We start from the raw sequence: 13,574 nt of genomic DNA on the forward strand, positions 1-13,574 counted from the left end.
AACAAGGCAAAACGGGCAAAATGAAAATGGTCACTATCTGCTCCTTTGTAGAATGAATTTGTGACATACGGTCTTCATGGACTTTTGCAGGTCATTCACTCTTTATTTAGGGATTAGGTTTCAACAGGAGTCTTTTGTGGTAGGGGGGGTAGGGGGGACACAGACATTCAGCCTATAGCAAGAACCTATTGTCATCGTCCCTGGAAGTCCAATGCATTCAACATAGCCCTGACAGAGACTATTAAATCTACGTAGGCTCTTCCATAATGTGAAAACGACTACACTTCTGTTTTATTTTCTGTACTCGTTTGCCTTGGTCTCTCAGCAAGCTCTGATTCTCTCTCTCTGATCTCCCAGCTGATCTGTACAGCTTTTCTTGCATTTGCTAAGTTAACAATGATTTATTTCAATTAGCTAGTGGTGATGTTTTCCAGTCTCCCAGTTCAATAAATTTCCTTTCTGAAGTGCTCTTCTGATCAATACATCTGATAAGGCAATTTTAATCTTTATGTTTTGATAACACACAGAATAGGAAGTTTTTCAAAAATTATTTAAACACGGTTGGTGGGATAGAGGCCCACAGGACCATCCCAGACTCCATAAATCTGTAGGAAGACTGACTCAGCATAAAATCATACTCGTAGCTATGGTTTATTACAGCATAAGGAAACCAAGCAAAATCAGCAAGGGGAGAAGATGCAGGAGGCAAAGTACAGACAAAAACTGGGTGCAGCCTGCCAAGATTTAGCTCCCCCGAGCGGAGCCATAGCTTGCAATTAATCCTGCTGGCAGTGAATTTGAGATATATATATATATATGTATGTATGTATACATACATATATATATATATATATCTCAAATTTTTTTAATCACAAGTTCACTAGAGATTCAGTGCCCAGGGATTTTATTGGGGGCTGATCCTATTGCGACACTCTGCCTTGCATCTATCAAAGTTCTAGACTCAAAAGGAATACAGGTGGTCAGCCCATTGTTTATGCAAAGCCCACACAGTGAGTCACCCTTATTAGTTGTGGAATGGTGGCATCCCTCTGGACAGTTAAATCCCAAACGCTAGTCAAGGGCCAACCTTGCCAACATGGCTTTCTAAAGTTAACAGTCGCAGGCCTCTATGTTAAGTCTTTCCTATACTATAGGAACTCATCAAAGGGCAGTTTTTTTGAGTAAAGGAAAAAAACAAAAGCAATAAAACTGCAAAGCTCATTTTAGTTTTATCTCTTATTTTTCTGTTATGGAAGATATAAATGCTTATCTTAATCACAGTATCTTAAACGGTTCTTTTCACTTTCAGATAACCATATTTTTCACTAGATACTTAGGTTTTTTTGCATGAAATCCTTCCTTTTTTATAACTTTGAATTTCCCCACTTTCAAAATTGTCCACCGTTCTTTCTTTTAAAACAACATCTATTACTGATAGCATACATTCTTCTATGAAACACATTTTGTGCATAACAAGGCAAAACGGGCAAAATGAAAATGGTCACTATCTGCTCCTTTTTAGAATGAATTTGTGACATACGATCTTCATGGACTTTTGCAGGTCATTCACTCTTTATTTCTTTATTTCTTTGATGCTTTCCCTGGGTTTCCCTTTGTTCTTTCATTGAACATTTTAATTCATTTAATGTTATTTTGTGTTTAAATCTTTCATTTTAACCTGTGCTTCCTAATTGTTCCATGTTCTTATTTCTTGCTCTTTTTTTCTTTCTTTTGGATAATCTAATATTATTTGATTTCTTCCCTCTCAAATTCCTAGCTATATGTTATTTTATTATTCATCTACTAATGACCTTATATGTAAACTTGATTTTATGAAATTCTAATGTTAATTGATACTTTTACCACATACCTGCTCATCATAGATATCCTAGAATCCTTTAACTAAAAATAGTCTTTTTAAAATGCTTTTCCCTGATGAATATTTTCACTAGGAATAGATGACTAGTTGGCCATTGATTTTTTTTTTTCAGTACTTTAAAAATAGTGTTCCTTTGTCTTTTCACTTCCACTGTTTAATATAGGTTTGCTCTTTGAAGATTTTTCACTTTGCATTTGATTTTCATTGGTTTTATTTATATGATGTGTATAGGTGTAAAATTCCTTTTATTTAACTCGTGTGGATTCTTATGACTTCATAAATATGTTGTTTGGTATTTGTTATTGGCTTTAGGATATTCATTTAAATATGACTTCTATCCTATTATCTCCTCTCTTAGGACTCCACTTACATGTATGCTAAAACTTTTAAAAAATGTATTCTTCATATCTTGTTCTTTTCTGTATTTTTTACCTTCTTTTTATATTTTTTGTGTTTCTTGGTAAGTTTTTACTGACCTAATTGATTTGTCCAGTTTGGTAATCCTCAGTTCAGTTTTGAGTAATCTGCTATGTATCTCTTTCATTTTAACTCTGACAAAGGTGTTTTATACTATAGTTTTTTTTTTCCAAACCTCACTCTGTGTGTTTTTTTAATAAATTACCAATCTCTGATATATTTGGGAATATGATTTGGGGTCCCCTCTATGTAACTTCACAGAATTAGTTTATTTGAAGCAAAGCTGTACTTACTTAGTGGGCAAGTCTACTTCTAACTCACCCTTACTTTTAGAGTATAGCTTCCTAGGTGCCAATATAAAATGTAGGATGGGGACAGTTTATAAGGTATAACTCCCAAATTAGCAGCACTGAACTGCAACTTTGGTGTCCCTACTTCCTAGAGACTAGCAAGGATTGCTAACCTTTCCAGTGCCTTTTGTGGAATCAGAAAATATGCCCAGGAAATAATCAGTCCCAGTTTTTTGGACCTTTCCAGAATCTTGGCTCAGTGGTCCTTCAAAAGATCATCTTGCATGACCTCTACTTTGGAAACTTGGTCAAGTACATAGTCATTTTTATCATTGACATATGCTTAGCTTTGGGTATGATAGATTCTGGTCTTTTGTGTATGTGAATGAGAATCTTAACAGTTAATAAAAAATTCAGAAGGTGGTAATATATAAAGATACTAATGTAGGCATAATTTTTTGCAGAAATTTAAATGTTACGTATGGCAAAATTTTAAATATCCGAGAGAAATAAGGTCAATTTATTCTGCTACAAGTAGAAATGGAAGATTTCCTAAGTGCATAGTTTAAATTAGTGGCTTACTTTTATGAAACAGGCTAATCACCAGGTTCATGTTTTAAAATCAGCTGTTGGAGTGCAAAATACATATTGCTTTTAGAATATGTACACAGTAGAGAAGGCTTCTCATTTCACAGTATTTTCTTCCATAAGAATTGTAAACAGTAATTATCATCATCCAAAAAGTAGATGTACTACCTCTTGCTGCCATTTAACAGAATGTAATTTTCCTTGAATTTATAGTTGTTGGGTTTATTGAAATTATTATAGTCTAACAACTTTTACACTGAATTACATATATATTCATATTTAAAATGTATTTTATAGTTGTATTTATTTTAAAAATATTTTTAAGCTCCTTGACTTAACAAGTGGTACCATTCAGACTGTATTCTTTTTTACCGAAAATATGTGTAATTTTGTTGTAATTCTAATCATTTCAATTTTTCTATTGTAAAATATATCTTTCTGTACTACGGTAAGACATTCATAGCATGTACAGTTGACTATTTTTCCATGTCTTTGTTCTTCTAGGAATTGGCTATTCTATGTCAATATTAGGCCCTGCTGTTGGCTATGTGTTGGGAGGACAGCTGCTATCCTTGTACATTGATGTGGGTATGGGACAAAGGCAAGGCATTACATTATCTATTTTTTTAATTTAAATTTATTTTATTTTAATAATGTTAACATCATAGAACATTTCCAAAGAATTTCCTCAGCTAGAGGGAGGGATTTTTTCAGGAAAAAAACCTGAATACAAACAATTTTTCTATAATGTTTTAGCTGCATTACTTCCTGAATTAATGCTGTACCACCTCCTAGTATAATGCATTTATTCATAAATAAGGATGCTTAAAAGTTACCTGTGAAATTTTCAAAATGCACATCTAGGGCCCCATACATTATTCAGAAAGAAGAATTTAATCAAAATTGGTTGTGCTATTAGTAGGTTTAGCTGGATATAGATAACCTGAAAAGCCTCAAGAGTTTATGATCCTTAGACTAAGTTCTGTAGTAGTTCTGATATGGTCGTGGGAGTCACAATTCTGTGATTTTAAATGTGGCAATAGAGGATAATAATAGGTAATGTTTATTTATCCCATACTATTTTCTATATGTCATAGGTTTTGTGTGTTACTTTATTTTACATACCACTTAATTTAATCCTTTTAATAATCCAATAAGTAATTGATACATGGCTGAGGCACGAATTCAAGTTGATCTTTTTGACCCCCCAATTCTTCTTTTAACCACCAAGTTACCTTCGCTTTTTCCTGAATATAGAGAAGTTGGTAAATTTTGGCGAGGCCATATTTTCTCATTTTACCACTAGGAATCAGAACTGCATAGTCCTCTGTGTGACTCTGAGTAACGAATAAGAAAATGTGGTGATAGATTCCTGATTTGTTCTTTGAGTTGTTAGTCCCAGGTTATATTTTAGAGACTGTGTAAAAGACGTGCAGAGAAAGTTCTTGAAGCAGAGAGCTGTGTTTTTGAGAAAGGTTTTTAATTTCAGTGGAGAATTACATGAGTTGTAGGAATGTTTTGTTTGGGGGGAAAACTATTGATATAAAACTAGGAGAAGAATAAATGAAACAAGATGGCATTGGGAGGGAGACAAACCATAAGTGACTCTTAATCTCACAAAACAAACTGAGGGTTGTAGGGGGGAGGGGGCTGGGGAGAAGGGGGTGGGGTTATGGACATTGAGGAGGGTGTGTGCTTTGGTGAGTGCTGTTGGGTGTGTGGACCTGGCGATTCACGGACCTGTACCCCTGGGGATAAAAATATATGTTTATAAAAAATAAAAAATTAAAAAAAGAACTATGAGAATCATTATAAAATACTGTTAATAAATTACTTTAAGAAGAACTTTATAGTCAGAGAAAAACAAATACTATATGATTTCATGTGTATGTAGAATCTAAAAAAAACATACAAACAAAAAAGCTTATAGATACAGAGAACAAATTTGTGGTTACCATAGGTGGGAATGGGAGAAATAAGTAAAAGGAGTCAAAAGGTACAAACTTCTGCTTGTAAAAATTTAAGTCATGGGATGTAATATACAACATGGCAACTATAGTTAGTAATATTGGATTGTATATTTGAAAGTTGCTAAGAGAGTAAATCTTTAAGTTCTCAAAACAAGAAAAAAAATTCCGTACTATATGGTGACCAATGTTAAATAGATTTAATGTGGTGATCATTTTGTAATATATAGAAATATTACATCATTATATTGTATACATGAAACTAATATAATACCGTATGTCAATTATACCTCAGTAAATGAGTAAATAAATAAAATAAATGAATTTTACATTTAAAAGTATGCCTTAATTGAAGTACAGTATATGGGCATTTAACACAGATCAGTGATTTGCTGTAAGAGGTATTCAGTTAGTAGAGAAGAAAAACTTAGCCAAAGTTAGGTAAACAATGTTCAGAAATTCTACGTATGCTTTCAGATATTCAGCATACCTGTATTTACTATTAAATAGTCTGCACTCTGTGTCATATTGCCATTTGAAATACTTTGTGAACCATTATTCTTATAGATCTCATTTATGCCTGCTCTCTGTTGTCTGATTCATCACAATGACTCAACTTAAAATGTTGGGTATTATAATACTATTCCCTTATATATGCACTTGAATTACAAAGTATATACTTACTGTAACTGCATTTTAATGAACAAGGTAGAGTTGACTCTTGTATTTTGTTTTTCTGTCCTATAGCATAGCTATCACTGAAGATGATCCACGATGGCTGGGGGCATGGTGGATTGGATTTCTTCTGTGTTGGCTCTTTGCTTGGTCTTTGATAATACCTTTCTTATGCTTTCCCAAACACTTACCAGGTAAAATGTTTTTATTTAAAATCAAGGAGCTTTATTCTAATTCTAGGCCAAAGGTTGCTTATAATTTCTAAGAACCCTAGAAAATTCATTGTTTTATAGAATTTCAGTTGTCTGTCTATGCAAACTTTTGAATATTTGTCTTTTTGAAAAGACAACTTTGGGTAGCTTTCTTACTACTCATGTTTTTCCTTTATTTCCAGTTAACAAAAGCAGTAAAACTGTATGTATTCACTTTTTTACTATATAAATATATACTTAATAATATATTATTAATAACTATGTTAATCATTATATGTACTATAGAATATTATAATAATATATAACATGTTAATAACATTATTGTGTATATACTTAATAATAAATTTGTTTCCTGTGTGTTACCTGGAATCTTGCTTTATGTATATGCAAGGTATAGGATCTTTCAAACTATTAGTTTGCATTCAGTTCCTCACTAACCAACAATCAATCTGCCTTAAATCATTGATGTTATTTGTTGATGAGAGTTACAAATACTTTTTTCAGTTTCACCAAAGTAATACTGTAGTGTACTCATTTTTACCATATTTCAATATTAGGTTGCCTGAAAAGAAAAGATTAATAGAAAAGAATATCCATTCCTTTCTCTGTAAAATTTTGCTTATATATAATCATGTAGTTCAAATACATCATCTATCAAAGTATTTTTCTATAGGCAGAAATTAGGTAAATACTTTTTTCTACTGTCACGTGTAACAGGATAGATGATTAACTTTTCAGAGTGAGCAGAAGTTGACAGAGTAGAAGTAGATGACTCATTGATTTCTTTCTACCCTGGACCATCAAACTTATAATTCCATATATTGACTGTCTTCTCAGATTTATTCACAGCGCCCTTATTAAAAATCAAAGGGACATGGTAATACATGGTAAATACTTCATCTGCAAAGCATGTTAGGATTAAAGAGACTAAAGGAAAAGATACTTGGTTTAATATATAATGGATGCAAAAGAGATCCACTTTAAAGGAAGAAAAGCATTTAAGAGATACTTGTAAATAAAGGGAATAAATATGTCATTGGAACAAAATTGTCTCAGTTTAATTTCTAGACTGATTGGAACTTCCTTAGCTAATAGGAATAATACTAGCTCTCCAGGCAAATTACACATGCACAATAATTTGTATAATTTTGATTGACAAATAGAGGAACTGGCTTCTTATGTTATAGAATTTATATATTTGTAGAACTGTGTGTCAGTTAAAATGTAGGCATTTAAAAAAATGAAAAATGAAGTGATGGAGCAAGTACATTTACTATTTTTTTAGGTACAGCAAAAATTCATAGTGAAAGAACTTGCCAGACTCATCAGGAAAAGCATAGTTCCTTAAAACACACAGAGGAGAATTTTGGAACAAGTTGGAAAGATTTCCCAGCTGCTCTAAAGGTAAAATAACACTGTACACACACATATACCTTCCTCCACATATAAATAGCTACATATGTATATATTACATATACACATGAATAAATATATGCATATATATATATACAGATATTTTCATGATGCAGTTTTATTTGCCTATTTACTATAGTTATAGCTCTTATAAATAAATAATTTCAGATTTATTTTTATTATGCTTTGAGTAAATGAGAACTACTCCAGAGTAGAATGGTTGAAAGAACATGAGTCCTCTTATTGGCAATATAAATATTCAGTGGTCCCTCATTAGGGCTATAGTCAATCATTATTCCTTCCCATTTTCCTCATGTAATGAATGGATCAATCAGTTATCACTGAATTGTAAATATATATTTGAGAATGTCGTTCTAATTTTAGTATATGTGCTGCTGAAGCGAGTGCTATATTTGAGAATGTCAAACCAGTATTTTTGCCTTGTGAAAGAAGTGGCAGTTAGTGGTTACTTGGTTTGATTTGAGGTTAAAGAAACAAGTGTTATGGTCTGCTGCATTCTTTCCATTTATCATCATTAAAGTTTTATACATAGAGGAGTATAATTTTACCTTTTCAAGATTTGAAATTATTTACTTTTCAATTATTTTCATTTCCCCCCTCAAATGAAAGCCTAAAATGTTCTTACTCCATTTATCCCACCTTTCAACTCTCTGTTCTCTCCCATGCAGGCAAATTCTTGTGTTTTCCTGAGACTGTTCATGATTTTTAATTCCAACAACTGTTGTATTTTATACTAACTTTATTTATTTTATAAATTCTTATGCCATCAAGGGTTATTACTCCCTGCTGCTTTCTTTTTTAATCCTTACGGTTTCATGCTTCGAGGTCTCAATTCTGATTCAAATCTCTCTGGGTATTATATTTGATTTCTAGTTTTCCTCAGGCAGAATACCATCTAAGTATCCTTGAATCTTAAATGATATTTCTGACAGGATGGACACTTTCAGATCACATTCTTTTAGTCCTAGAAGTTTGTGGGTGTCATCTTGCACTTTTCTACTTAAATGTGTTGTATATGAGAAGTTCCATGTTAGTGTGATTCTTTTGTATCTCCATTTACAAATTTATACATTTTTCATGTATCTTTAAAAGAAATTTTTTTAAAATTTATTTTTATTTACTTATTTTTAAATATTTTATTTATTTGACAGATAGAGATCACAAATAGGTAGAGAGACAGGCAGAGAGAGAGGAGTAAGCAGGCTTACTGCTGAGCAGAGAGCCCGATGTGGGGCTCGATCCCAGGAGCCTAGGGTCATGACCAGAGCTGAAGGCAGAGGCTTTACCCCACTGAGCCACCCAGACACCCCCATTTTTTTTTTTTCAGCGTAACAGTATTCCTTGTTTTTGCACCACACCCAGTGTTCCATGCAATCTGTGCCCTCTCTAATACCCACCACCTGGTTCCCCCAACCTCCCACCCCCCACCTCTTCAAATCCCTCAGACTGTTTTTCAGAGTCCATAGTCTCTCATGGTTCACCTCCCCTTCCAATTTCCCCCAACTCCCTTCTCCTCTATAACTCCCCTTGTCCTCCATGCTATTTGTTATGCTCCACAAATAAGTGAAACCATATGATAATTGACTCTCTCTGCTTGACTTATTTCACTCAGCATAATCTCTTCCAGTCCCGTCCATGTTGCTACAAAAGTTAGGTATTCATTCTTTCTGATAGTGTATATGGACTACATCTTCCTTATCCATTCGTCCGTTGAAGGGCATCTTGGTTCTTTCCACAGTTTGGCGACCGTGGTCATTGCTGCTATAAACATTGGGGTACAGATGGCCCTTCTTTTCACTACATCTGTATCTTTGGGGTAAATACCCAGTAGTGCAATTGCAGGGTCATAGGGAAGCTCTATTTTTAATTTTTTGAGGAATCTCCACACTGTTCTCCAAAGAGGCTGCACCAACTTGCATTCCCACCAACAGTGTGAGAGGGTTCCCCTTTCTCCACATCCCCTCCAACACATATTGTTTCCTGTCTTGCTAATTTTGGCCATTCTAACTGGTGTAAGGTGATATCTCAATGTGGTTTTAATTTGAATCTCCCTGATGGCTAGTGATAATGAACATTTTTTCATGTGTCTGATAGCCATTTGTATGTCTTCATTGGAGAAGTGTCTGTTCATATCTTCTGCCCATTTTTTGACATGATTATCTGTTTTGTGTGGGTTGAGTTTGAAGAGTTCTTTATAGATCCTGGATATCAACCTTCTGTCTGTACTGTCATTTGCAAATATCTTCTCTCATTTCGTGGGTTGCCTCTTTGTTTTCTTGACTGTTTACTTTGCTTTGCAGAAGGTTTTGAATTTGATGAAGTCCCAAAAGTTTATTTTCGCTTTTGTTTCCTTTGCTTTTGGAGACATATCTTGAAAGAAGTTACTGTGGCTGATACCGAAGAGGTTACTGCCTATATTCTCCTCTAGGATTCTGATGGATTCCTGTCTCACGTTGAGGTCTTTTATCCATTTTATCCACTGGTCTTTTATCCAGTTTATCTTTGTGTACGGTGTAAAAGAATGGTCGAGTTTCATTCTTCTACATATAACTGTCCAGTTTTCCCAGCACCATTTATTGAAGAGACTGTCTTTTTTCCACTGTGTATTTTTTCCTGTTTTGTCGAAGATTATTTGACTGTAGTTTTGAGGGTCCATATCTGGGCTCTCTACCCTGTTCCACTGGTCTATGTGTCTGTTTTTATGCCAGTACCATGCTGTCTTGGTGATCACAGCTTTGTAGTAAAGCTTGAAATCAGGTAATGTGATGCCCCCAGTTTTATATCTTAACAGTGTTTTTCTTCTGATCCAAGAGCATGGAATGGTCTTCCCTCTTTTTATGTCTTCTTCAATTTCTTTCATGAGTGATCTGTAGTTCCTCGAGTACATATTCTTTACCTCTTTGGTTAGGTTTATTCCTAGGTATCTTATGGTTCTTGGTGCTATAGTAAATGAAAACGATTCTCTAATTTCCCTTTCTGTATTTTCATTGTTAGTTTATAAGAAAGCCACTGATTTCTGTACATTGACTTTGTATCCTGCCATGTTACTGAATTGCTGTATGAGTTCTAGTAGTTTGGGGGTGGAGTCTTTTGGGTTTTCCATATAAAGAATCATGTCATCTGCAAAGAGAGAGAGTTTGACTCCTTCATTGCCAATTTGGATACCTTTTATTTCTCTTTGTTGTCTGATTGCAGTTGCTAGGAATTGTAATACTATGTTGAACAAGTGTGGTGAGAATGAGCATCCTTGTCGTGTTCCTGATTTCAACGAGAAGGCTGCAAGCTTTTTCCCATTGAGGATGATATTTGCTATGGGTCTTTCATAGATAGATTTGATGAAGTTCAGGAATGTTCCCTCTATCCCTATACTTTGAAGCGTTTTAATCAGGAACAGACGCTGGATTTTGTCAAATACTTTTTCTGCATCAACTGAGAGGACCATGTGGTTCTTCTCTCTTCTCTTATTAATTTGTTCTATCACATTGATTGATTTGCAAATGTTGAGCCATCCTTGTAGCCCAGGGATGAATCCCACCTAGTCATGGTGGATAATCTTTTTAATGTACTGTTGGATCCTGTTTGCTAGGATCTTGTTGAGAATCTTAGTATCCATATTCATCAGTGATATTGGTCCGAAATTCTCCTTTTTGGTAGGGTCTTTGCCTGGTTTGGGGATCAGGCTAATGCTGGCTTCATAGAAAGAGTCTGGAAGTTTTCCCTCTGCTTCAATTTTTTGAAACAGCTTCAGGAGAATAGTTGTTATTTCCTTGAAAGTTTGGTAGAATTCCCCAGGGAATCCATCAGGTCCTGGGCTCTTGTTTTTTGGGAGGTTTTTGATCACTGCTTCAATCTCATTACTAGATATTGGTCTATTCAGGTTGTCAGTTTCTTCCTGGTTCAATTTTGCGAGTTTATAGTTTTCCAGGAATGCATCCATTTCATCTAGGTTGCTTAGCTTTTTGGCATATAACTGTTGTGATAACTTCTGATGATTGTTTCTAATTCCTTGGTGTTAGTTGTGATCTCTCCCTTTTCATTCATTATTTTATAAATTTGGGCTTTCTTTCTTTTCTTTTGGATTGGTGTGGCCAATGGTTTATCAATCTTACTGATTCTTTCAAAAAACCAGCTTCTAGTTTCATTGATACGTTCTACTGTATCTTTGGTTTCTACCTCATTGATCTCAGCGCTAATCTTGATTATTTCCCTTCTTATGTGTGGAGTTGGTTTGATTTGTTGTTGATTCTCCAGTTCTTTAAGGTGTAGAGACAGCTGGTGTATTCTGGACTTTTCAGTTTTTTTGAGGGAGGCTTGGATGGCTATGTATTTCCCCCATAGGACCGCCTTTGCTGTATCCCATAGGTTTTGGACCGAAGTGTCTTCATTCTCATTGGTTTCCATGAATTGTTTCAGTTCTCCTTTGATCTCCTGGTTGATCCAAGCATTCTTAAGCAAGGTGGTCTTTAGCTTCCCGGTGTTTGAGTTCCTTCTGAACTTTTCCTTGTGATTGAGCTCCACTTTCAAAGCATTGTGATCTGAGAATATGCAGGGAATAATCTCAGTCTTTTGATATTGGTTGAGTCCTGATTTGTGACCCAGTATGTGGTCTATTCTTGAGAAGGTTCCATGTGCACCTGAGAATAATGAGTATTCTGTTGTTTTAGGGTTGAATGTTCTGTATATATCTATGAGGTCCATCTGGTCCAATGTATCATTCAATGCTCTTGTTTCTTTACTGATTTTCTGCTTCGATGATCTGTCTAACCCTGAGAGAGGTGTTTAAGATATCCTACCATTAATGTATTCATATCAATATGACTCTTTATCTTGATTAACAGTTTTCATATTTAATTGGCTGCTTCCATATTGGGGGCATAGATATTTACATTTGTTAGATCATCTTAGTGGATAGTCCCTTTAAGGATGATGTAGTGTCCTTCTGTATCTCTGACTACAGTCTTTAGTTTAAAATCTAATTTATCTGATAAGAGAATCGCTACCTTGGCCTTCTTTTGAGGCCCATTGGTATCAAAGATGCTTCTCCAACCCATCACTTTCAGTCTGGGTGTATCTTTAGGTTCCAAATGGGTCTGTTGTAGACAACATGTGGATGGGTCCTGTCCTTTTATCCAATCTGCAACCCTGTGCCGTTTTATGGGCATATTTAGGCCATTCACATTGAGAGTGATTATTGATAGATACGTTTTTATTGACATCGTGTTACCTTTGAAGTCTTTCTTTCTGTAGATTGTCTCTATATTTCTGTTCAATGCTATTCTTAGGATTTTTCCTCTTTTATAGAACCCCCCTTAATATTTCCTGCAGTATTGGCTTGGTGGTTGCATAGTCTTTTAAACCTTGCCGGTCTTGGAAACTCTTTATCTCTCCATCCATTTTGAATGTCAGTCTTGATGGATAAAGTATTCTTGGCTGTATGTTCTTCTCATTTAGTTCCCTGAATATATCTTGCCAGCCCTTTCTGGCTTGCCAGGTCTCTGTGGACAGGTCTGACGTTATTCTGATGGGCTTTCCTCTGTAAGTAAGGAGCCTCTTTGTCCTGGCTGCTTTCAAGAGATTATATCTACAATTATGATTACTCAGTTTGACTATCAGGTGCCTTGATGTTTTTTTGGAATCTATAATCTTGGTTGGAGACCGTTCGGCCTCTAGTACATGAACACTGGGTTCACTCGCGAGATTGGGAAAACTTTCATGAAGAACTTGTTCCACTATATCTTCTAGACTTCTTTCTTTCTCCTCCCCTTCAGGGATTCCAATAATTCTGCCGTTGGAACGTTTCATGGCATCATTTATTTCCCTGATTCTGTTTTCGTGGCTTCTAAGCTGTTTGTTCCTGGCTTCCTCCTGATCCTTTCTCTCTATCTGTTTGTTTTCCAGATCACTAATTCTATCTTCTGTCTCAGTTACCCTAGCTTTGAGAGAATTTAGATTAGATTGGAACTCATTGAGAGCATTGTGAACCTCAGCCCTGCCCTAACATTGTGAATATCATCTCTGCTCTAACATTGTGAATATCATCTCTGGTCGCTTTCAGTTTGGCCCTAATCAATTCCGTTTGGTCATCCATGGCTTTCTCCAACCTAGCTATTGC

General features: G+C 35.0%; 1 protein-coding gene across 1 annotated transcript in view; it reads left to right on the forward strand.

The window, feature by feature from the left end:
• The window catches only part of SLCO4C1 (solute carrier organic anion transporter family member 4C1), a 72,164-nt gene that overhangs the window by 32,194 nt on the left and 26,396 nt on the right, over nucleotides 1-13,574 (forward strand). The window contains exons 4-6 of the mRNA XM_082723836.1: nucleotides 3,679-3,775; nucleotides 5,889-6,010; nucleotides 7,314-7,432. Of these exons, the coding sequence (XP_082579962.1) occupies nucleotides 3,679-3,775; nucleotides 5,889-6,010; nucleotides 7,314-7,432 (338 nt within the window). The remainder of the gene's footprint in view (nucleotides 1-3,678; nucleotides 3,776-5,888; nucleotides 6,011-7,313; nucleotides 7,433-13,574) is intronic.

This window comes from Mustela nivalis (assembly GCF_964662115.1).
Source record: "Mustela nivalis genome assembly, chromosome: 3".
In the NCBI taxonomy this organism is placed as follows: Eukaryota; Metazoa; Chordata; class Mammalia; order Carnivora; family Mustelidae; genus Mustela; species Mustela nivalis.